Genomic DNA, 25300 nt, shown 5'->3' with positions numbered 1-25300 from the left:
GGAAAAACTAAATTTTTGGAAAATTTGGTGTCAATTTCAAAATTGAAAATTTGGAAATTTTGCTAAGTGGGAAGGTGTGGAATAGGTAGGCAAAAGATAAACAGTTGAAAGTTGGAACAAGTTGAATCGGCGGAAAAATGTAGAAATTAGAAGTGAAAAACTGAATTTAGCGAAATTTTGCAAAATTTTGTGCAAATTTTAAAAGTGAAAACGTGAAATTTTTGAATTTGGCAAGTTTGGGAATGTCCCCAATGTGATTTGAATGTGTTGAAATAAGTGAATTTCAAACTGGAACAACAAAAATGTGAAATGTTGAATCTGCCATTAAGAATGAATGGGGAAAAAATTGCCATAAAATCGTGAATTTTGTGAAAACGGAAAATTTTTTGAACGAAAAAAATGTAAGCACCTATGTCATGAATATTTGGAATAAGTGAAAAGTGGAACGGAGTCAATCGGTTTAAGTATGTGGAAGTAGTTAACGGACAAAAAAGTGAGCGGAATAAGTAGAATAATAATAATAACTAGAAATTGCAATTCCTGAAGGAATTGCGTGTGAAGGTGAAGAGGTTGAATAAATACTTGGGGAATGCTGCAGAATGATGTTGAAAAGAGTTGAATCGGTTGAAAAATGTAGAAATTACAAGGGAAAAAGGAAATTTGGGAAAATTGGGTGTGAGTTACAAAATTGAAAATTTGGAATTTTGGGTAAGTGGGAAGTTGTGGAATAGGTAGGAAAATGATGAACAGTTGAAAGGTCGAATGGGTTGAATAAGTTTCTGAAATTTGGAACAAAAGGAAAAAAACGGCTTCAGGAGGTTCACTTTTGGGGTTAAAATGTTGAAATGGGTTTAATCGGGCAAAATTTGCAAAAGTTAGCGCAAATGTAGGTAATTAGGGCACTTAATGTTGAAATATGGTCATTTCCGGTTTGATTTGGGTCACTTCCGGTTTGATTAGAGGCACTTCCGGCCTAGCTCAGGTCACTTCCGGTTTATTTGGGGTCACTTCCGGTTTAAAAAGGTCACTTCCGGTTGAAAAAGGTCACTTCCGGTTTGATTTGGGGTCACTTCCGGTTTGATTTGGGGTCACTTCCGGTTTACCTGAGGTCACTTCCGGTTCATTTGGGGTCAATCCCGGTTTGATTTGGGGCACTTCCAGTTCATTCCGCGTACATTGGGGCACTTCAGGGTCAATCCAAGATGGCCGCCACTCTGGAAGTGGGGGTCAAGGGTTGAATTGTGGAAGTGGGGGTGAAGGGGGTGAATATGGTAAGCATAAGGTGAACAAAGTGAATAAAGTTGGAATGGGTTGAATCGGTCGAAAAATATAGAAATTAGAAGGGAAAAACTAAATTTTTGGAAAATTTGGTGTGAATTTCAAAATTGAAAATTTGGAAATTTTGCTAAGTGGGAAGGTGTGGAATAGGTAGGCAAAAGATGAACAGTTGAAAGTTGGAACGAGTTGAATCGGTGGAAAAATGTAGAAATTAGAAGTGAAAAACTAAATTTAGTGAAATTTTGCAAAATTTTGTGCAAATTTTAAAAGTGAAAACGTGAAATTTGTGAATTTGGCAAGTTTGGGAATGTCCCAAATGTGATTTGAATGTGTTGAAATAAGTGAATTTCAAACTGGAACAACAAAAATGTGAAATGTTGAATCTGCCATTAAGAATGAATGGGGAAGAATTTGCCGGAATTTTGTGAATTTTGCGAAAACGGAAAATTTTTTGAACGAAAAAAATGTAAGCACCCGTGTCATGAATATTTGGAATCAGTGAAAAGTGGAATGGAGTGAATCGGTTGAAGTATGTGGAAGTAGTTAACGGACAAAAAAGTGAGCGGAATAAGTAGAATAATAATAATAATAATAAAGGACAGCAATAACAATAGTGTGAAGGTCTTCACCTTCACACTAATAAAGGACAGCAATAACAATAGTGTGAAGGTCTTCACCTTCACACTAACTAGAATTTGCAATTCCTGAAGAAATTGCGTGTGAAGGTGAAGAGGTTGAATAAATACTTGGGGAATGCTGCAGAATGATGTTGAAAAGAGTTGAATCGGTTGACAAATGTAGAAATTACAAGGAAAAAAGGAAATTTGGGAAAATTGTGTGTGAATTTCAAAATTGAAAATTTGGAATTTTGGGTAAGTGTGAAGTTGTGGAATAGGTAGGAAAATGATGAACAGTTGAAAGGTGGAATGGCTTAAATAAGTTGAAAAATGTAGAAATTAGAGTAGAAAAACAAAATTGCAGAGAATTTTTGGTAAGTGGGAAGTTGTGGAATAGGAAGGCAAAAGAGGAACAGTTGAAAGTTGGAACGAGTTGAATCGGTTAAAAAATGTAGAAGTTAGAGCAAATCTTGAATCCTAATAGAGAATGAATGGGAATTAAAAGAAAAAAAATTCCACCAAAAATTTTTGAAATTTGGGACAAAAGGTAAAAAAGGCTTCAGGAGGTTCACTTTTGGGGTTAAAATGTTGAAACGGGTTTAATCGGGCAAAATTTGCGAAAGTTAGTGCAAATGTATGTATTTAGGGCACTTAATGTAGAAATATGGTCACTTCCGTTTTGATTTGGGTCACTTCCGGTCTATTTGGGTCACTTCCGGTTTGATAAGAGGCACTTCCTGTCTAGCTGAGGTCACTTCCGGTTTAAAAAGGTCACTTCCGGTTTAAAAAGGCCACTTCCGGTTTGATTTGGGGTCACTTCCGGTTTGATTTGGGGTCACTTCCGGTTTACCTAAGGTCACTTCTGGTTTACCTAAGGTCACTTCCGGTTTGATTTGAGATACTTCTGGTTCATTCTGGGTTCATTGGGGGCACTTCAAGGTCAATCCAAGATGGCCGCCACACTGGAAGTGGGGGTCAAGGGGGTGAATATGGTAAGCATAAGGTGAACAAAGTGAATAAAGTTGGAATGGGTTGAATCGGTTCAAAAATGTAGAAATTACAGTAGAAAAACAAAATTGCAGAGAATTTTTGATAAGTGGGAAGTTGTGGAATAGGAAGGCAAAAGATGAACAGTTGAAAGTTGGAACGAGTTGAATTGGTTAAAAAATGTAGAAGTTTGAGCAAATCTTGAATCCTAATAGAGAATGAATGGGAATTAAAAGAAAAAAAATTGCGCCAAAATTTTTGGAAATTTGGAACAAAAGGAAAAAAACGGCTTCAGGAGGTTCACTTTTGGGGTTAAAATGTTGAAACGGGTTTAATCGGCCAAACTTTGTAAAAGTTAGCCCAAATGTAGGTATTTAAGGCACCTAATGTTGAAATATGGTCACTTCCGGTTAGATTTGGGTCACTTCCGGTCTATTTGGGTCACTTCCGGTTTGATTAGAGGCACTTCCGGTCTAGCTGAGGTCACTTCCGGTTTATTTGGGGTCACTTCCGGTTTAAAAAGGTCACTTCCGGTTTGATTTGGGGTCACTTACGGTTTGATTTGGGGTCACTTCCGGTTTACATGAGGTCACTTCCGGTTCATTTTGGGTCAATTCCGGTTTGATTTGGGGCACTTCCGGTTCATTCCGAGTTCATTGGGGCACTTCAGGGTCAATCCAAGATGGCCGCCACTCTGGAAGTGGGGGTCAAGGGTTGAATTGTGGAAGTGGGGGTGAAGGGGGTGAATATGGTAAGCATAAGGTGAACAAAGTGAATAAAGTTGGAATGGGTTGAATCGGTTGAAAAATGTAGAAATTAGAAGGGAAAAACTAAATTTTTGGAAAATTTGGTGTGAATTTCAAAATTGAAAATTTGGAAATTTTGGTAAGTGGGAAGGTGTGGAATAGGTAGGCAAAAGATGAACAGTTGAAAGTTGGAACGAGTTGAATCGGTGGAAAAATGTAGAAATTAGAAGTGAAAAACTAAATTTTGTGAAATTTTGCAAAATTTTGTGCAAATTTTAAAAGTGAAAACGTGACATTTTTTAATTTGGCAAGTTTGGGAATGTCCCCAATTTGATTTGAATGTGTTGAATTCAGTGAATTTCAAACTGGAGCAACGTAAATGTGAAATGTTGAATCTGCCATTAAGAATGAATGGGGAAGAATTTGCCGGAATTTTGTGAATTTTGCGAAAACGGAAAATTTTTTGAACGAAAAAAATGTAAGCACCCGTGTCATGAATATTTGGAATCAGTGAAAAGTGGAATGGAGTGAATCGGTTAAAGTATGTGAAAGTAGTTAACGGACAAAAAAGTGAGCGGAATAAGTAGAATAATAATAATAATAATAAAGGACAGCAATAACAATAGTGTGAAGGTCTTCACCTTCACACTAACTAGAATTTGCAATTCCTGAAGAAATTGCGTGTGAAGGTGAAGAGGTTGAATAAATACTTGGGGAATGCTGCAGAATGATGTTGAAAAGAGTTGAATCGGTTGAAAAATGTAGAAATTACAAGGGAAAAAGGAAATTTGGGAAAATTGGGTGTGAATTTCAAAATTGAAAATTTGGAATTTTGGGTAAGTGGGAAGTTGTGGAATAGGTAGGAAAATGATGAACAGTTGAAAGGTGGAATGGGTTGAATAAGTTGAAAATGTAGAAATTAGAGTAGAAAAACAAAATTGTAGAGAATTTTTGGTAAGTGTGAAGTTGTGGAATAGGAAGGCAAAAGAGGAACAGTTGAAAGTTGGAACGAGTTGAATCGGTTAAAAAATGTAGAAGTTAGAGCAAATCTTGAATCCTAATAGAGAATGAATGGGAATTAAAAGAAAAAAAATTGCGCCAAAATTTTTTGAAATTTGGAACAAAAGGAAAAAAAACGGCTTCAGGAAGTTCACTTTTGGGGTTAAAATGTTGAAATGGGTTTAATCGGGCAAAATTTGCAAAAGTTAGCGCAAATGTAGGTATTTAGGGCACTTAATGTTGAAATATGGTCACTTCCGGTTTGATTTGGTCACTTCCGGTCTATTTGGGTCACTTCCGGTTTGATTAGAGGCACTTCCGGTCTAGCTGAGGTCACTTCCGGTTTATTTGGGGTCACTTCCGGTTTAAAAAGGTCACTTCCGGTTTGATTTGGGGTCACTTCCGGTTTGATTTGGGGTCACTTCCGGTTTACCTGAGGTCACTTCCGGTTCATTTGGGGTCAATCCCGGTTTGATTTGGGGCACTTCCAGTTCATTCCGCGTACATTGGGGCACTTCAGGGTCAATCCAAGATGGCCGCCACTCTGGAAGTGGGGGTCAAGGGTTGAATTGTGGAAGTGGGGGTGAAGGGGGTGAATATGGTAAGCATAAGGTGAACAAAGTGAATAAAGTTGGAATGGGTTGAATCGGTCGAAAAATATAGAAATTAGAAGGGAAAAACTAAATTTTTGGAAAATTTGGTGTGAATTTCAAAATTGAAAATTTGGAAATTTTGCTAAGTGGGAAGGGGTGGAATAGGTAGGCAAAAGATGAACAGTTGAAAGTTTGAACGAGTTGAATCGGTGGAAAAATGTAGAAATTAGAAGTGAAAAACTAAATTTAGTGAAATTTTGCAAAATTTTGTGCAAATTTTAAAAGTGAAAACGTGAATTTTTTTAATTTGGCAAGTTTGGGAATGTCCCCAATGTGATTTGAATGTGTTGAAATAAGTGAATTTCAAACTGGAACAACAAAAATGTGAAATGTTGAATCTGCCATTAAGAATGAATGGGGAAGAATTTGCCGGAATTTTGTGAATTTTGCGAAAACGGAAAATTTTTTGAACGAAAAAAATGTAAGCACCCGTGTCATGAATATTTGGAATCAGGGAAAAGTGGAATGGAGTGAATCGGTTGAAGTATGTGGAAGTAGTTAACGGACAAAAAAGTGAGCGGAATAAGTAGAATAATAATAATAACTAGAATTTGCAATTCCTGAAGAAATTGCGTGTGAAGGTGAAGAGGTTGAATAAATACTTGGGGAATGCTGCAGAATGATGTTGAAAAGAGTTGAATCGGTTGAAAAATGTAGAAATTACAAGGGAAAAGGAAATTTGGGAAAATTGGGTGTGAATTTCAAAACTGAAATTTTGGAATATTGGGTAAGTGGGAAGTTGTGGAATAGGTAGGAAAATGATGAACAGTTGAAAGGTGGAATGGGTTGAATAAGTTGAATGGGTTGAATAAGTTGAAAAAAGTAGAAATTAGAGTAGAAAACCAAAATTGAACAGTTGAAAGTTGGAACGAGTTGAATCGGTTAAAAAATGTAGAAGTTAGAGCAAATCTTGAATCCTAATAAAGAATGAATGGGAATTAAAAGAAAAAAACATTGCGCCAAAATCTTTTGAAATTTGGAACAAAAGGAAAAAAAACGGCTTCAGGAGGTTCACTTTTGGGGTTAAAATGTAGAAACGGGTTTAATCGGTCAAAATTTGCAAAAGTTAGCGCAAATGTAGGTATTTTGGGCACTTAATGTTGAAATATGGTCACTTCCGGTTTGATTTGGGTCACTTCCGGTCTATTTGGGTCACTTCCGGTTTGATTGGAGGCACTTCCGGTCCAGCTGAGGTCACTTCCGGTTTATTTGGGGTCACTTCCGGTTTAAAAAGGTCACTTCCGGTTTGATTTGGGGTCACTTCCGGTTTGATTTGGGGTCACTTCCGGTTTACCTGAGGTCACTTCCGGTTCATTTGGGTCAATTCCGGTTTGATTTGGGGCACTTCCAGTTCATTCCGGGTTCATTGGGGCACTTCAGGGTCAATCCAAGATGGCCGCCACTCTGGAAGTGGGGGTCAAGGGTTGAATTGTGGAAGTGGGGGTGAAGGGGGTGAATATGGTAAGCATAAGGTGAACAAAGTGAATAAAGTTGGAATGGGTTGAATCGGTTGAAAAATGTAGAAATTAGAAGGGAAAAACTAAATTTTGGGAAAATTTGGTGTGAATTTCAAAATTGAAAATTTGGAAATTTTGCTAAGTGGGAAGGTGTGGAATAGGTAGGCAAAAGATGAACAGTTGAAAGTTGGAACGAGTTGAATCGGTGGAAAAATGTAGAAACTAGAAGTGAAAAACTAAATTTTGTGAAATTTTGCAAAATTTTGTGCAAATTGTAAAAGTGAAAACGTGAAATTTTTGAATTTGGCAAGTTTGGGAATGTCCCCAATGTGATTTGAATGTGTTGAAATAAGTGAATTTCAAACTGGAACAACAAAAATGTGAAATGTTGAATCTGCCATTAAGAATGAATGGGGAAAAAAATGCCACAAAATCGTGAATTTTGTGAAAACGGAAAATTTTTCGAACAAAAAAAATGTAAGCACCCGTGTCATGAATATTTGGAATCAGGGAAAAGTGGAATGGAGTGAATCGGTTGAAGTATGTGGAAGTAGTTAACGGACAAAAAAGTGAGCGGAATAAGTAGAATAATAATAATAATAAAGGACAGCAATAACAATAGTGTGAAGGTCTTCACCTTCACACTAATAAAGGACAGCAATAACAATAGTGTGAAGGTCTTCACCTTCACACTAATAATAATAATAAAGGACAGCAATAACAATAGTGTGAAGGTCTTCACCTTCACACTAACTAGAATTTGCAATTCCTGAAGAAATTGCGTGTGAAGGTGAAGAGGTTGAATAAATACTTGGGGAATGCTGCAGAATGATGTTGAAAAGAGTTGAATCGGTTGAAAAATGTAGAAATTACAAGGGAAAAAGGAAATTTGGGAAAATTGGGTGTGAATTTCAAAATTGAAAATTTGGAATTTTGGGTAAGTGGGAAGTTGTGAAATAGGTAGGAAAATGATGAACAGTTGAAAGGTGGAATGGGTTGAATAAGTTGAAAATGTAGAAATTAGAGTAGAAAAACAAAATTGTAGAGAATTTTTGGTAAGTGGGAAGTTGTGGAATAGGAAGGCCAAAGAGGAACAGTTGAAAGTTGGAACGAGTTGAATCGGTTAAAAAATGTAGAAGTTAGAGCAAATCTTGAATCCTAATAGAGAATGAATGGGAATTAAAAGAAAAAAAAATTGCACCAAAAGTTTCTGAAATTTGGAACAAAAGGAAAAAAACGGCTTCAGGAGGTTCACTTTTGGGGTTAAAATGTTGAAATGGGTTTAATTGGGCAAAATTTGCAAAAGTTAGCGCAAATGTAGGTATTTAGGGCACTTAATGTTAAAATATGGTCACTTCCGTTTTGATTTGGGTCACTTCCGGTTTGATTAGAGGCACTTCTGGTCTAGCTAAGGTCACTTCCGGTTTATTTGGGGTCACTTCCGGTTGAAAAAGGTCACTTCCGGTTTAAAAAGGTCACTTCCGGTTTGATTTGGCGTCACTTCCGGTTTACCTGTGGTCACTTCCGGTTCATTTTGGGGTCACTTCCGGTTTGATTTGGGTCACTTCCGGTCTATTTGGGTCACTTCCTGTTTGATAAGAGGCACTTCCGGTCTAGCTGAGGTCACTTCTGGTTTATTTGGGGTCACTTCCGGTTTAAAAAGGTCACTTCCGGTTTGATCCGGGGACACTTCCGGTTTTAAAAGGTCACTTCCGGTTTGATTTGGGGTCACTTCCGATTTACCTAAGGTCACTTCCGGTTCATTTGGGGTCACTTCCGGTTTGACTGGGTCACTTCCGGTCTATTTGAGTCACTCCCGGTTTGAATAGAGGCACTTCCGGTCTAGCTGAGGTCACTTCGGGTTTATTTGTGGTCACTTCCGGTTTAAAAAGGTCACTTCCGGTTTAAAAAGGTCACTTCCGGTTTGATTTGGGGTCACTTCCGGTTTACCTGAGGTCACTTCCGGTTCATTTGGGGTCACTTCCGGTTTGATTTGGGTCACTTCCGGTTTGATTAGAGGCACTTCCGGTCTATTTAGGTCACTTCCGGTTTGATTAGAGGCACTTCCGGTCTAGCTGAGGTCACTTCCGGTTTATTTGGGGTCACTTCCGGTTTAAAAAGGTCACTTCCGGTTGAAAAAGGTCACTTCCGGTTTGATTTGGGGTCACTTCCGGTTTACCTGAGGTCTTTTCCGGTTCATTTGGGGTCACTTCCGGTTTGATTTGGGTCACTTCCGGTCTATTTAGGTCACTTCCGGTTTGATTAGAGGCACTTCCGGTCTATTTGGGTCACTTCCGGTTTGATTAGAGGCACTTCCGGTCTAGCTGAGGTCACTTCCGGTTTATTTGGGGTCACTTTCGGTTTAAAAAGGTCACTTCCGGTTTGATTTGGGGTCACTTCCGGTTTGATTTGGGGTCACTTCCGGTTTACCTGAGGTCACTTCCGGTTCATTTGGGGTCAATTCCGGTTTGATTTGGGGCACTTCCAGTTCATTCCGGGTTCATTGGGGCACTTCAGGGTCAATCCAAGATGGCCGCCACTCTGGAAGTGGGGGTCAAGGGTTGAATTGTGGAAGTGGGGGTGAAGGGGGTGAATATGGTAAGCATAAGGTGAACAAAGTGAATAAAGTTGGAATGGGTTGAATCGGTTGAAAAATGTAGAAATTAGAAGGGAAAAACTAAATTTTGGGAAAATTTGGTGTGAATTTCAAAATTGAAAATTTGGAAATTTTGCTAAGTGGGAAGGTGTGGAATAGGTAGGCAAAAGATGAACAGTTGAAAGTTGGAACGAGTTGAATCGGTGGAAAAATGTAGAAACTAGAAGTGAAAACCTAAATTTTGTGAAATTTTGCAAAATTTTGTGCAAATTTTAAAAGTGAAAACGTGAAATTTTTGAATTTGGCAAGTTTGGGAATGTCCCCAATGTGATTTGAATGTGTTGAAATAAGTGAATTTCAAACTGGAACAACAAAAATGTGAAATGTTGAATCTGCCATTAAGAATGAATGGGGGAAAAAATGCCACAAAATCGTGAATTTTGTGAAAACGGAAAATTTTTCGAACAAAAAAAATGTAAGCAGCCGTGTCATGAATATTTGGAATAAGTGAAAAGTGGAACGGAGTGAATCGGTTGAAGTATGTGGAAGGAGTTAAGCGTCAAAAAAGTGAGCGGAATAAGTAGAATAATAATAATAACTAGAATTTGCAATTCCTGAAGAAATTGCGTGTGAAGGTGAAGAGGTTGAATAAATACTTGGGGAATGCTGCAGAATGATGTTGAAAAGAGTTGAATCGGTTGAAAAATGTAGAAATTACAAGGGAAAAGGAAATTTGGGAAAATTGGGTGTGAATTTCAAAACTGAAAATTTGGAATTTTGGGTAAGTGGGAAGTTGTGGAATAGGTAGGAAAATGATGAACAGTTGAAAGGTGGAATGGGTTGAATAAGTTGAATGGGTTGAATAAGTTGAAAAAAGTAGAAATTAGAGTAGAAAACCAAAATTGAACAGTTGAAAGTTGGAACGAGTTGAATCGGTTAAAAAATGTAGAAGTTAGAGCAAATCTTGAATCCTAATAAAGAATGAATGGGAATTAAAAGAAAAAAAAATTGCGCCAAAATCTTTTGAAATTTGGAACAAAAGGAAAAAACGGCTTCAGGAGGTTCACTTTTGGGGTTAAAATGTAGAAACGGGTTTAATCGGTCAAAATTTGCAAAAGTTAGCGCAAATGTAGGTATTTTGGGCACTTAATGTTGAAATATGGTCACTTCCGGTTTGATTTGGGTCACTTCCGGTCTATTTGAGTCACTTCCGGTTTGAATAGAGGCACTTCCGGTCTAGCTGAGGTCACTTCCGGTTTATTTGTGGTCACTTCCGGTTTAAAAAGGTCACTTCCGGTTTAAAAAGGTCACTTCCGGTTTGATTTGGGGTCACTTCCGGTTTACCTGAGGTCACTTCCGGTTCATTTGGGGTCACTTCCGGTTTGATTTGGGTCACTTCCGGTCTATTTAGGTCACTTCCGGTTTGATTAGAGGCACTTCCGGTCTAGCTGAGGTCACTTCCGGTTTATTTGGGGTCACTTCCGGTTTAAAAAGGTCACTTCCGGTTTGATTTGGGGTCACTTCCGGTTTGATTTGGGGTCACTTCCGGTTTACCTGAGGTCACTTCCGGTTCATTTGGGGTCAATTCCGGTTTGATTTGGGGCACTTCCAGTTCATTCCGGGTTCATTGGGGCACTTCAGGGTCAATCCAAGATGGCCGCCACTCTGGAAGTGGGGGTCAAGGGTTGAATTGTGGAAGTGGGGGTGAAGGGGGTGAATATGGTAAGCATAAGGTGAACAAAGTGAATAAAGTTGGAATGGGTTGAATCGGTTGAAAAATGTAGAAATTAGAAGGGAAAAACTAAATTTTGGGAAAATTTGGTGTGAATTTCAAAATTGAAAATTTGGAAATTTTGCTAAGTGGGAAGGTGTGGAATAGGTAGGCAAAAGATGAACAGTTGAAAGTTGGAACGAGTTGAATCGGTGGAAAAATGTAGAAACTAGAAGTGAAAAACTAAATTTTGTGAAATTTTGCAAAATTTTGTGCAAATTTTAAAAGTGAAAACGTGAAATTTTTGAATTTGGCAAGTTTGGGAATGTCCCCAATGTGATTTGAATGTGTTGAAATAAGTGAATTTCAAACTGGAACAACAAAAATGTGAAATGTTGAATCTGCCATTAAGAATGAATGGGGGAAAAAATGCCACAAAATCGTGAATTTTGTGAAAACGGAAAATTTTTCGAACAAAAAAAATGTAAGCAGCCGTGTCATGAATATTTGGAATAAGTGAAAAGTGGAACGGAGTGAATCGGTTGAAGTATGTGGAAGGAGTTAAGCGTCAAAAAAGTGAGCGGAATAAGTAGAATAATAATAATAATAATAATAATAATAATAAAGGACAGCAATAACAATAGTGTGAAGGTCTTCACCTTCACACTAACTAGAATTTGCAATTCCTGAAGAAATTGCGTGTGAAGGTGAAGAGGTTGAATAAATACTTGGGGAATGTTGCAGAATGATGTTGAAAAGAGTTGAATCGGTTGAAAAATGTAGAAATTACAAGGGAAAAAGGAAATTTGGGAAAATTCGGTGTGAATTTCAAAATTGAAAATTTGGAATTTTGGGTAAGTGGGAAGTTGTGGAATAGGTAGGAAAATGATGAACAGTTGAAAGGTGGAATGGGTTGAATAAGTTGAAAATGTAGAAATTAGAGTAGAAAAACAAAATTGTAGAGAATTTTTGGTAAGTGGGAAGTTGTGGAATAGGAAGGCAAAAGAGGAACAGTTGAAAGTTGGAACGAGTTGAATCGGTTAAAAAATGTAGAAGTTAGAGCAAATCTTGAATCCTAATAGAGAATGAATGGGAATTAAAAGAAAAAAAAATTGCACCAAAAGTTTCTGAAATTTGGAACAAAAGGAAAAAAACGGCTTCAGGAGGTTCACTTTTGGGGTTAAAATGTTGAAATGGGTTTAATCGGGCAAAATTAGCAAAAGTTAGCGCAAATGTAAGTATTTAGGGCACTTAATGTTGAAATATGGTCACTTCCGGTCTATTTGTGTCACTTCCGGTTTGAATAGAGGCACTTCTGGTCTAGCTGAGGTCACTTCCGGTTTATTTGGGGTCACTTCCGGTTTAAAGTGGTCACTTCCGGTTTAAAAAGGTCACTTCCGGTTTGATTTGGGGTCACTTCCGGTTTGATTTGGGGTCATTTCCGGTTTACCTGAGGTCACTTCCGGTTCATTTGGGGTCAATTCCGGTTTGATTTGGGGCACTTCCAGTTCATTCCGGGTTCATTGGGGCACTTCAGGGTCAATCCAAGATGGCCGCCACTCTGGAAGTGGGGGTCAAGGGTTGAATTGTGGAAGTGGGGGTGAAGGGGGTGAATATGGTAAGCATAAGGTGAACAAAGTGAATAAAGTTGGAATGGGTTGAATCGGTTGAAAAATGTAGAAATTAGAAGGGAAAAACTAAATTTTGGGAAAATTTGGTGTGAATTTCAAAATTGAAAATTTGGAAATTTTGCTAAGTGGGAAGGTGTGGAATAGGTAGGCAAAAGATGAACAGTTGAAAGTTGGAACGAGTTGAATCGGTGGAAAAATGTAGAAACTAGAAGTGAAAAATTAAATTTTGTGAAATTTTGCAAAATTTTGTGCAAATTTTAAAAGTGAAAACGTGAAATTTTTGAATTTGGCAAGTTTGGGAATGTCCCCAATGTGATTTGAATGTGTTGAAATAAGTGAATTTCAAACTGGAACAACAAAAATGTGAAATGTTGAATCTGCCATTAAGAATGAATGGGGAAAAAAATGCCACAAAATCGTGAATTTTGTGAAAACGGAAAATTTTTCGAACAAAAAAAATGTAAGCAGCCGTGTCATGAATATTTGGAATAAGTGAAAAGTGGAACGGAGTGAATCGGTTGAAGTATGTGGAAGGAGTTAAGCGTCAAAAAAGTGAGCGGAATAAGTAGAATAATAATAATAATAAAGGACAGCAATAACAATAGTGTGAAGGTCTTCACCTTCACACTAATAATAATAAAGGACAGCAATAACAATAGTGTGAAGGTCTTCACCTTCACACTAATAATAATAAAGGACAGCAATAACAATAGTGTGAAGGTCTTCACCTTCACACTAATAATAAAGGACAGCAATAACAATAGTGTGAAGGTCTTCACCTTCACACTAATAATAATAAAGGACAGCAATAACAATAGTGTGAAGGTCTTCACCTTCACACTAATAATAATAATAAAGGACAGCAATAACAATAGTGTGAAGGTCTTCACCTTCACACTAATAAAGGACAGCAATAACAATAGTGTGAAGGTCTTCACCTTCACACTAATAATAATAATAATAAAGGACAGCAATAACAATAGTGTGAAGGTCTTCACCTTCACACTAATAATAAAGGACAGCAATAACAATAGTGTGAAGGTCTTCACCTTCACACTAATAATAATAATAATAATAAAGGACAGCAATAACAATAGTGTGAAGGTCTTCACCTTCACACTAATAATAAAGGACAGCAATAACAATAGTGTGAAGGTCTTCACCTTCACACTAACTAGAATTTGCAATTCCTGAAGAAATTGCGTGTGAAGGTGAAGAGGTTGAATAAATACTTGGGGAATGTTGCAGAATGATGTTGAAAAGAGTTGAATCGGTTGAAAAATGTAGAAATTACAAGGGAAAAAGGAAATTTGGGAAAATTGGGTGTGAATTTCAAAATTGAAAATTTGGAATTTTGGGTAAGTGGGAAGTTGTCGAATAGGTAGGAAAATGATGAACAGTTGAAAGGTGGAATGGGTTGAATAAGTTGAAAATGTAGAAATTAGAGTAGAAAAACAAAATTGTAGAGAATTTTTGGTAAGTGGGAAGTTGTGGAATAGGAAGGCAAAAGAGGAACAGTTGAAAGTTGGAACGAGTTGAATCGGTTAAAAAATGTAGAAGTTAGAGCAAATCTTGAATCCTAATAGAGAATGAATGGGAATTAAAAGAAAAAAAAATTGCACCAAAAGTTTCTGAAATTTGGAACAAAAGGAAAGAAACGGCTTCAGGAGGTTCACTTTTGGGGTTAAAATGTTGAAATGGGTTTAATCGGGCAAAATTTGCAAAAGTTAGCGCAAATGTAGGTATTTAGGGCACTTAATGTTGAAATATGGTCATTTCCGGTTTGATTTGGGTCACTTCCGGTTTGATTAGAGGCACTTCCGGTCCAGCTGAGGTCACTTCCGGTTTATTTGGGGTCACTTCCGGTTGAAAAAGGTCACTTCCGGTTGAAAAAGGTCACTTCCGGTTTGATTTGGGGTCACTTCCGGTTTTATTTGGGGTCACTTCCGGTTTACCTGAGGTCACTTCCGGTTCATTTGGGGTCAATTCCGGTTTGATTTGGGGCACTTCCAGTTCATTCCGGGTTCATTGGGGCACTTCAGGGTCAATCCAAGATGGCCGCCACTCTGGAAGTGGGGGTCAAGGGTTGAATTGTGGAAGTGGGGGTGAAGGGGGTGAATATGGTAAGCATAAGGTGAACAAAGTGAATAAAGTTGGAATGGGTTGAATCGGTTGAAAAATGTAGAAATTAGAAGGGAAAAAGCCTTCACACACTAATCAAAGTCAAAGTCAGCTTTATTGTCAATTTCTCCACATGCCAAAGACACACAAAGAAACCGAAATTTCGTTCCCCCCTATCCCACGGTGACAAGACATGGCTCACAACAGACAAACAAGTAAACAAGTATAACAAAAGCGTGCTGAATAAATAATGAATAAATAACACAACAAGAAATAAATAAATAAATAAATAATAATAATAAAGGACAGCAATAACAATAGTGTGAAGGTCTTCACCTTCACACTAACTAGAAAATGCAATTTCTGGAGAAATTGCGTGTGAAGGCGAAGACTTTGAATCACTTCTTGGGGAATGATGCCGAATGATGTTGAAATGAGTTGAATTTCTTGAGAAATGTGGAAAATAGAAGTGTAATACTAAATTTTGGAGAATTTGGTTGAATTTCAAAATTGAAAATTTGGAAATTTTGCTAAGTGGGAAGGTGTGGAATAGGTAGGCAAAAGATGAACAGTTGAAAGTTGGAGCGAGTTCAATCGGTGGAAAAATGTAGAAATTCGAAGTGAAACACTAAATTTTGTGAAATTTTGCAAAATTTTGTGCAAAGTGAAAACGTGAAATTTTTGAATTTGGCAAGTTTGGGACTGTCCCCAATGTGATTTGAATGTGTTGAATTAAGTGAATTTCAAACTGGAGCAACGTAAATGTGAAATGTTGAATCTGCCATTAAGAATGAATGGGGAAGAATTTGGGAAAACGGAAAATTTTTTGAACGAAAAAAATGTAAGCAGCCGTGTGTGAGTTAAAACTCTGCTCTGATTTTCAGATACTCCTCACCGTGTTGCCGTTTTGATTACTTTATTTGGATGTATTCTTTCACCGATTCTTCAAGATGATATATTTGGTCGGAATGTTTGCCGTTTGATGTGATTTCGCCTCATAAGATAAACATATTTCATTAATCTGACCTGCAGGTGATGAAGTGATGGAGACTGTTATTCATAATAACGGTGTCGTATTTTATGAGAATCACTGTTAGCAGTTTTTTGGTGATTCTTTTTTTTTAAATGCTGTTAATAAATGCATTTGTTTTCAAAAATCTTTTTTTGAATATCCATGCTTTACTACCTACTAAATGCCAAAACCTTTTATGCAATGACCTTTACATGTCGTTTATATTACTTCACACAAACACTACATCCATCTGCTCCTGGTTCGGCCCTCCGGTCCAAATTTAGAAACCAATTCGGCCCGCAAGTCAAAAGGTTTGCCCACCCCTGGTCTAGACATTATACCTATTCACGCAGCGGTAAGTTAAAGGTTGCTTGTATCGAATGAGTATGTTGCTGTGATCGTGTGCGTCTTTGACACAAAGTGAATATATACATTTCATTGTTACTACTGTCTACTGTTGTGCTGTTTGTCTGATCGCGGTTTGTTTTGTGTGTGCGCCGTTTGATTGATAGCTTCGGCGTGCGCCTTTAAGTTTGCCTCACATCGTACGAATAGCCATTACACAGCGGCACGGCGACTAACGGTCGCTAGCAAATGTATTTTGTTGTCTCGATGACTTATGTTTGGTGTGTTGCCGAGAGTATTTCATTTATGGTTATTTAGTATAGCGGAACCGTTACGCGCAGTTCGTTACGTAATGTGTGCCGTCTACTCGCGTTGTGTGACGTCAGAAGTTGAGCGTTGACTTACATGCTGTATTTCTGTCTGTTGCAGAACCACCCCCCTACACACGCACACACACACACACACGCACACACACACACACACACACACACACACACACACACACACACACACACACGCACCCACACACACACACACACACACACACACACACACACACACATCACACACACACACACCCCACACAACCTTCACACGCTTCATACAATAATCACACAAGAATCACATTCACACACCCAAAGACCAAACGTGTGCCTATACCCTTTTGCCAGTTTGCCTGTATGCCCCTATTAGCCACAGTGCCTGTTACTTTTTTGTCAATAATTCAGTAAAGCAATCCAAACTGAACCACATCTTCCCTCCTGTGTTCTGACCGACACCTGGGGGCGAAAAGAGCATAACCATTCGAGCCTTTTCCGATACGTGGAGACAGCTTCCTGGACCTAGTCTACTCGGCGCAAAAGGGAGCTTTCAAAGCCACCCCCCTCCCCCATCTGGGGCTTTCTGACCATCTCACCGTTTTGCTTTTGCCCGCATACAGACAATTGGTAAAGGCATCCAGGCCGGTTCGGAGGCAGGTTCGAGTGTGGCCTGAGGGTGCCTCCGATGCACTTCGTGACTGCTTCGACACCACTGACTGGGACTTGTTTAAGCAGGCAGCCACCTACAACGATTGGACGGACATAGAGGAGTATACTGACTCTGTTACCTCTTACATCACGAAGTGCATCGATGATGTGACTTGCTCGAAATCCGTCGTCACTCGCGCGAATTGGAAGCCGTGGCTGACGGGGGCTGTCCTCAGACTGTTGAGGGCCAGGGACAAGGCTTTCAGAGCGGGGGATGAGGCTGGCTTGAGGACAGCGAGGGCCGACCTGTCCCGAGGCATCAAAGAAGCGAAGAAGGCGTTCTCGTGCAAGGTCTCCACCCACTTCAAGGACAGCAAGGATGCACGTAGCCTTTGGCGGGGCATTCAGACCATCACGGACTACAAGCCCGCGCCGAGGAGCTGTGAGGGCGACGTCCGTCTGCTGAACGATCTGAACCGCTTCTTTGCTCGCTTCGACGCCCAGAACAGCACTTGCCCGCTGAAGACCACTCCCCCCCCACACGAGCAGCCCCTGCGCCTCTCTGCCGACAGTGTGAGGAGGGCGCTTGCCGCTATTGACACCCGTAAGGCGGCGGGCCCTGACAACATCCCGGGTCGAGCGCTGAAGGACTGCGCTGGGGAGCTGTCGGGTGTCTTCACGGACATCTTTAACGTTTCCCTGCAGCAGGCCATCGTCCCCTCGTGTTTCAAGGCTGCCACCATCGTTCCTGTGCCGAAGAAACCTGCACCGTCCTGCTTCAATGACTACCGCCCTGTGGCACTGACGCCCATCATCATGAAGTGCTTTGAGCGGCTTGTCATGGAGCACATCAAGTCCGTTCTACCCCCCACCATTGACCCTTTCCAGTTTGCGTACCGTGCCAAGCGGTCCTCTGAGGATGCCATCTGCTCTGCCCTCCACTCGGCCCTCACCCACCTGGAGAGAAAGGACTCATATGTGAGGTTGCTGTTTGTGGACTTCAGCTCTGCCTTCAACATCATTGTGCCGCAGCGACTCATCTGCAAACTCGACGAGCTGGGCCTCAGTACCTCCCTCTGCAACTGGATACTGGACTTCTTCTGTCAGAGGCCTCAGGTGGTGCGTGTTGGCGACAAAATCTCCGCCAGCATCACGCTGAGCACGGGGGCCCCCCAGGGCTGCGTGCTCAGTCCATTGCTCTTCACCCTGCTGACGCATGACTGCACTGCGACCTACAGCGACAACCGCATAGTGAAGTTTGCTGACGACACGACTCTGGTGGGTCTCATCACGAAGGGCGACGAGACTCGGTACAGGTCGGAAGTTGACCTTCTGACCACGTGGTGCAGGGACAACAACCTCCTGCTGAACGTCAATAAGACCAAGGAGATCATTGTTGACTTCCGGAAGGGTCACACAACACACCTGCCGCTGATCATCGACGGTGCTGTGGTGGAGAGGGTGAGCTGCACCAAGTTCCTGGGGGTGCACATCAGTGAGGACCTCTCCTGGTCCGCAAACACCTCGTCACTGGCAAAGAAAGCTCAGCGCCGCCTGTACTTCCTGCGGAAGCTCAGGCGTGCATGTGCTCCTCAGGCAGTCCTGTCTACATTCTACCCTGGCACCATTGAGAGCGTCCTCACCAGTTGCATCGCTGTCTGGGGTGGTAACTGCACTGAACAGAACTTGAAGGCCCTGCAGCGCATAGTGAATACGGCTGGTAAGATTATTGGTGCTTCGCTCCCCTCCCTGAAGGACATTTACACCTCCCATCTCGACCGCAAGGCAACCTCGATTGCAGAGATGTGAGTCACCCGGCTCACTCTTTGTTTGACCTTCTGCCCTCTGGGAAGAGGTACAGGAGCCTGCGCTCCCGCACCACCAGACTCGCCAACAGCTTCTTTCTCCAGGCTGTTAGGGCCCTGAACTCGCTACCCCCTTCTGCGTAGCGTGCGGCACTGTTGCGCTATTTTCGGGAATGTCTGCTGTACGCGCACTTGCTCCTTTTTTTTCTGCTCCTCTTATTTATTTATTTATTGTTGTGTTATTTATTCATTATTTATTCAGCACGCTTTTGTTATACTTGTTTACTTGTTTGTCTGTTGTGAGCCATGTCTTGTCACCGTGGGATAGGGGGGAACGAAATTTCGGTTTCTTTGTGTGTCTTTGGCATGTGGAGAAATTGACAATAAAGCTGACTTTGACTTTGACTTTTTTTTTTGACTTTGAGCCAACCCCCTATACCAGCCGTCAGGAACCTATGGCTCGCGAGCCAGATATGGATATTTTGGTGACGTTGCTAACAAGAATACATTAGTACACTCGAAAAATCGTTGGTCTTAATTAAAATACATGCATTTAATTGTATCTAGCCTATCACTTTTTTTTAAATGGTATGGCTCTCACGGGAAATTGTTTTAAAAAATTGGCATGTATGGCTCTGTCCGCCAAAAAAGGTTCCCGACCCCAGCCCTATACAGTCCTCAGGCTCCCCAACAATAACGGTAGCAGTTTGCATTGTTTTATTGCAATGTTTTTTCTTATTCATGTCATGAAGGAATTGGGGCTGGGCAACCAAATGCAGCTTGGACCAGGGTTTATTGGAGAACTCAAAAGACAGACTACAAGAAGCCCGACTAGGGACGAGTATAACTGAACAAAAGACAAGAACGACGACGACAGACGAGACTAGAGACAAACGACATCAATGATCCGACAGGGAGTGCAGGGCAGACAGGACTTAAATACACTACAGGTAACAAGAGGCAGGTGACTGTGATTACATTGATTGTGAGGCAACACAGGAGGTGAAGGGCGACGGGAACAGAAACCATGGTAACCTAGACATAATAAAGCACCCGGTGATGAGACGTGACAATTCAGATTTATTTCAAGACTACAGTTACAGTTAGACTTCACTTTGATGGTTAATGCAGTTATTGCAATTTTGTTGTTTTATCACAGTAGATTGGTTTATTTACATTTCAAAAACCAGAAGCCATTTATTTACAAATGTGATTGCACTTTAGTTTATATATTTAAATGTTCAGATATTAAAGTCAAAGTCTGCTTTATTTTCAATTTCTTCACATGCCAAGACATACAAAGAGATCGAAATTTTGTTTCCTACTATCCCACGGTGACAAGACATATTACACATTCAAGTAAACAATACAAAAAGTAAAAATAAGAAGGCACATACAATGAATAAATAAGAGCAATGAATAAATAAGAGCAACTCGGTGGAAATTGCATTGGTGCAATTGTGCATACCGCAGACAGTATAATAGTTCAAGGCAGCCATCGTGGCCCAAAAGGCCAGGATGTGATAGACAGTTTTTGCATGATTTGAATGAGGCAAAATAACATGCTTTTTCTCTCGAATATATTGTTATAATCATTTGTTTCAGATGTCATCTTTTTCTGTATAAAAATTAAATTCAGTGTTCAAAAAGTATTTTTTCAAACTTGAGTCTTGAAAAAGAGTCTTATAATCAGGGTCGTCTTATATTCGGGCCAATACGGTAATTTAATTGCATTTTTTTTCTTCCTTTCTATTCATGTGAAAGTAACGGACAGTAATATGTAAAGTAACAACTCTGTTACAGGTAACTAAACAATTTATCCAGTTTCAAATTGGATAGGGGGTGGGATTAAATAAATCCTACTTCTGCCCACTCCTTTTCAAACAAGTAAACTCTGCCCATTATGTGCAGTATATTGTATTCTGTTTGTACCTAGCATTTATACAGTCAGAATTTACATGACTTTCACCTTTCTTTTTTAATTGTTTTCTTCATTTGATTGATTTATTTATAGTTTACATCAGGGGTAGGCAATTCCGGTCCTCGAGGGCCGGTGTCCTGCATGTTTTCTATTTCACCCTGTTGCAACACACCTGATTCAAATGGTCAGATAATTGGCAAGGTCTGCAGAAGCTGGATAACAATCCTGATCATTTGAATCAGGTGTGTTGCAACAGGGTGACATAGAAAACATGCATATACACTACAATATTTAAATATAACATTAAAATGGCAATAATGACTGAATTAACCACTTCTAATGTATTTATTTTATACTCTTTCCATTAGAAACCTGTCTAAGAACCCAATGCTGACTACATTGTCCTGGCAGATGTTTGAAAATCTGCAGCTCACCGAACTGTAAGTTCATACTTGTCAAGAAGTGGTTTGCATATCTGCCTCGTATTACAGAGGTTCTGGTATGGAACTCGTGTGGAGTTTGTGTGCTCTACATGTTCTACATGCATGCCTTTTTTGTGGGGTCTCCACATTTTCCCACGTCATCAAAGGTTGACCCTTATTTGTCTCTGTCCTATTAGTTTCGGTTTTCCTGTTTCCCCTGTTTGTCTTTGTCCTGTTAGTTTCTGTGTTCATGTTTGTTCCTGCCTGTTTGCCTTCCTGTTAGTCCTGCCATGTTCTCCTGCCTGTTTGTTCCCCTCATCCTTTCCTCCACCAGCCTTTTCCCTTCAATAAACCCTTGTTTGTTTGGGCTTGTTGTGGAATTTACCTCGATGTCTAGTATACTCAATTGGGTGGCTGCCTTCACCTCCATAGGCCTGTAATTGTTAAATGAACTAAATAAATAAATGTGGTCCGTGCATCATTTTGATTTTTCTTCTCTTGAAACGTGCATGCGCGATTGTCAAAAAACACCTGGAAGAAGTTGCTGGTACGTATATAGTTTTTAAAATGATTAGCTGACCAGCAAGATGCAACACCTGTGACGTTTCTTATGGACGCCCGAGCTTGATCGACAATTTTGACATAAAAGTGAAATATCAATAAAGGTGCATGTTCTAGCTTTTGTTCATTTTTTCTAGCTAAACTAATTACTTACTCCCAATCAGGCCATATATGTTAATTTGGCCAGTGTCCCTTACAACAGACCAGACCACAGCACAGACACTTGAGAGACCTCATACACGTGTCACATCATGAAGCTGGTGAGGTGAATCGCAAAGACTTTTGTGATGCTGTATTTGAAAAAGTCTGTGCTGGTGCTTCATACATAAATGTCACACAATAAATAACCAAGCAAAATAATGAAAGGTAGCACAACTGGAATATACTATACATATACAACAATCGTCAGACTGAATGGCAAGAATAGAATGAAAGATGACTTGAAAGACGTGCTCTCCTAATATATATATATATATATTTTCTTGTTCTCTGATTGCACCCATTTTTACACTTATTCTTTTATTTTCTTATTTATTTCCATTATAGACATTTAGAAGATGTGATCTTTGATTGTGAGTGTGGGATCCGATGGTTGCAGCTATGGCAACAGAGGGGAGATGTGGGGCTAAGTAGCCAACAATTATACTGTGATAATGGCTCAAAGAAGATACTGCTACAAGAAATGAACATAAGCAAATGTGGTAAGTTTACATAGTATCTGACAGTACATGTGTTATGTGGGTCCTAGCTCAATATACAGTTGCAAGAAAAACTCTGGTATGTGAACCTATTAAAATAAATTTGCTTTCTGCATAAACTGGTCATAAAAAATGATGTGGTTATCTGCTGTTAGTCACAACAATTAGTCTGCTTGAACACAAACACAATTATATATTTTTAAATTTTTTTATTGGTCACACCGTGGAACCATTGTCAGTGCAGTGCAGAAATTAGTACAGACATTTTTCCATTGTCTCGGTTTCACATACTAATGACCTTACTGGATCCTGAGTAATAGTGTTTTCATTGCACTTTTTTGGGAACGTGGTAACAATGGAACCTGTCTTCAGAACGTTCTCTGACTGGGCTTTGATATCACTATCATCTGATTGGCCAACAGATGTAGGCGTTCCACTGCACACAGCTAGCCTGTGAGATAGAGCCAAAGCCGCCACCTAGTGGATTTTTTGTTTATATGCGAAAGCTTCTGTGCATTCAATAGGCTATAATTTTTGACATTGCCACATCATGCTGCACCGCTTCATATTTTGAATCTCCGCAAAACCAGTGGCTGAACCTCTGTACTCTAAAATCTTATGGCAGTTTGTTGCTCACTGTCTAATGTTAAAAAAGTCAAAGGAATGACCCAGGCCGCTGGATGATTCAAAGAGAATGTGCAAAGACGAATGGTTGAATGGTCTCTGTTTTTGCAACATTGTATAATAGAAAAGACCAGAATAAAACAGAACAGAATGAGTTTGTCATTGTATAGCAGGCATACAACGAAATTAGAAAATTGTGTTTTTTTCTGGTATTCTGTTATGTTCAAATTATACCTCAAGCCAAGACCAATGAGGTTCTGGTGGCTATACTGTTGTTCTGACATGCAAGATTTTGGCAACAGCAAGAGAAAAGCAAGTAAAAAGTAACACCAAACTGGAGAGCTACAGGCCGCTGCAACCATACGTGCCGCCATCTCGGAAAAATAGATTAGCTTAGGTGTTGTTTTGCTGGCAAAAGTATTAGCATCAACGGTGCTAAAAACTGTGGAACATAATTTGATGTGAAATAATTATTTCTCAATGTGGGATGTTTTTCCTCATGAACAAATGCACTTGAATTAGGGGTATGGTTGCCAATAATTATGCAGGGCAGGGCAGTGCACATACATGCATGCCTGTTATGTATGTTTATATATCTACTTCTTTGCAGACCTTCCAGACATCGCCACAAGCCACGTCAACTTCACAGTTACAGAGGGCAACAGTTTAACTACAACATGTAACGGCTCTGGGTCCCCGATACCTAAGGTGGACTGGTCCGTTACTGGTTTGCACTCCTTTGAGTCACAAGAGGTAGGGGTGATGCAAAGAAACTTTTTTTGCACCTATGAAAGTGTTATTCAGATTAGAATTTGCTGTAACAGAAACACTCCAACATTCAGGTCAAACCTTAACTGAAACATGACCACTGCCTCCAGTCTAATCATTTATATCAATATACAGCATGTACAGTATATACAGTAAAATTGGTATAGCATGTATTCCTGCCAGCCACAATGTCTTTACCATTTGCGCAAAATAATGATATACATTATAGGTGCTCAATAACATATTCTGCACTTAGAAAGATCATTAACTAACAGTGTGTAGGCACCAATCTGCGTGCCAATCGAATGTATGCGTACAAACCTGTGATTCATGAATATCTTCGTGCTAGAATTTGTGAATATCTTCGTACTAGAATTTGTGCGTATTACACAATTTAGAATTTAACAAATTTAGAGCACTTTCAGACATCCCTACGCAGAAATTATAATAGCTCATCATTCAAAATAAATGTCCAACACACACTGTTTACCTCAGATGCATAATGTATTAAAACTACAGGAGTCATCATATACCGTAATTTTCAGACTATAAACTGCACCAGACTATAGGCCGCACCAGCTAAAATTCGGGGATATTTTAGTTTTTTTCTTATATAAGCCGCACCGGACTATAAGACGCGCGTGCGCACGAGTTATTTACAAAGTAAGACAGTACACAGAAAGCCTTTTTAAAGTTTATTAACATACTTTAACATGTCTTTCTAAACGCTGTCTGTGACGCAGCTGTAGTACCGCAGCAACACGGAAGTGTGCACGCGAGTTATTTACAAAGAAAGACGGTACACAGAAAGCCTTTTTAAAGTTTTAATAACATACCTTAACATTTCTTTCCAAACACTGCCTGTGACGCGGCAGTAATACCGCAGCAACACGGAAGTAACACAGCACTAATAGGGCTGGATTTAAAAAAAAACGTGCCGGTAAAAGTCACTGAGACACGGTGGTAACACAGCACCAACACGGTAGCACAGCACTAACAGGGCTGGTTAAAAAAAAAAGACACCAGTAAAAGTAAAAAAAAGAGCTTCATCGTCTTCATCTTCCTCCTGTGCACTGAAACCATCAAAGTCTTCCTCCCCAGTGTCCGATTGGAATAGCGTTAGATATCCTTCGCCGCACACTTTCTCAGTCTCTCTTTCGTCGTCGCTTTTATGCATATTTTCTAACATTTTCCATGATGAGGGTCTGTTCATGCTAATTTTATTCATGCACGAAGCGCTAAATTACATTAAACTAGCCAGCGACACGTATAGCTCCAGAGTAGACGTCCATCCATCCATCCATCCATCCATCTTCTTCCGCTTATCCGGGGTCGGGTCGCGGGGGTAGCAGCTTTAGGAGGGACTCTTAGACTTCCCTC

At 39.8% G+C, this 25300-nt stretch overlaps 1 protein-coding gene across 2 annotated transcripts in view; it reads left to right on the top strand.

Moving 5' to 3' along the window:
* Positions 1–25300, top strand: part of LOC125970576 (NT-3 growth factor receptor-like) — a 235706-nt gene that overhangs the window by 133146 nt on the left and 77260 nt on the right. For both annotated transcript variants that reach the window (XM_068651159.1, XM_068651158.1), the window contains 3 exons: positions 21216–21287; positions 22377–22531; positions 23763–23905. In XM_068651159.1, coding sequence (XP_068507260.1) covers positions 21216–21287; positions 22377–22531; positions 23763–23905 — 370 coding nt within the window. The remainder of the gene's footprint in view (positions 1–21215; positions 21288–22376; positions 22532–23762; positions 23906–25300) is intronic.

The sequence above is a fragment of the Syngnathus scovelli genome, chromosome 6 (assembly GCF_024217435.2).
Source record: "Syngnathus scovelli strain Florida chromosome 6, RoL_Ssco_1.2, whole genome shotgun sequence".
Taxonomy (NCBI): Eukaryota; Metazoa; Chordata; class Actinopteri; order Syngnathiformes; family Syngnathidae; genus Syngnathus; species Syngnathus scovelli.
Note: the sequence above shows the minus strand (reverse complement) of the source record. Positions and strands in the feature narration are given on the sequence as shown.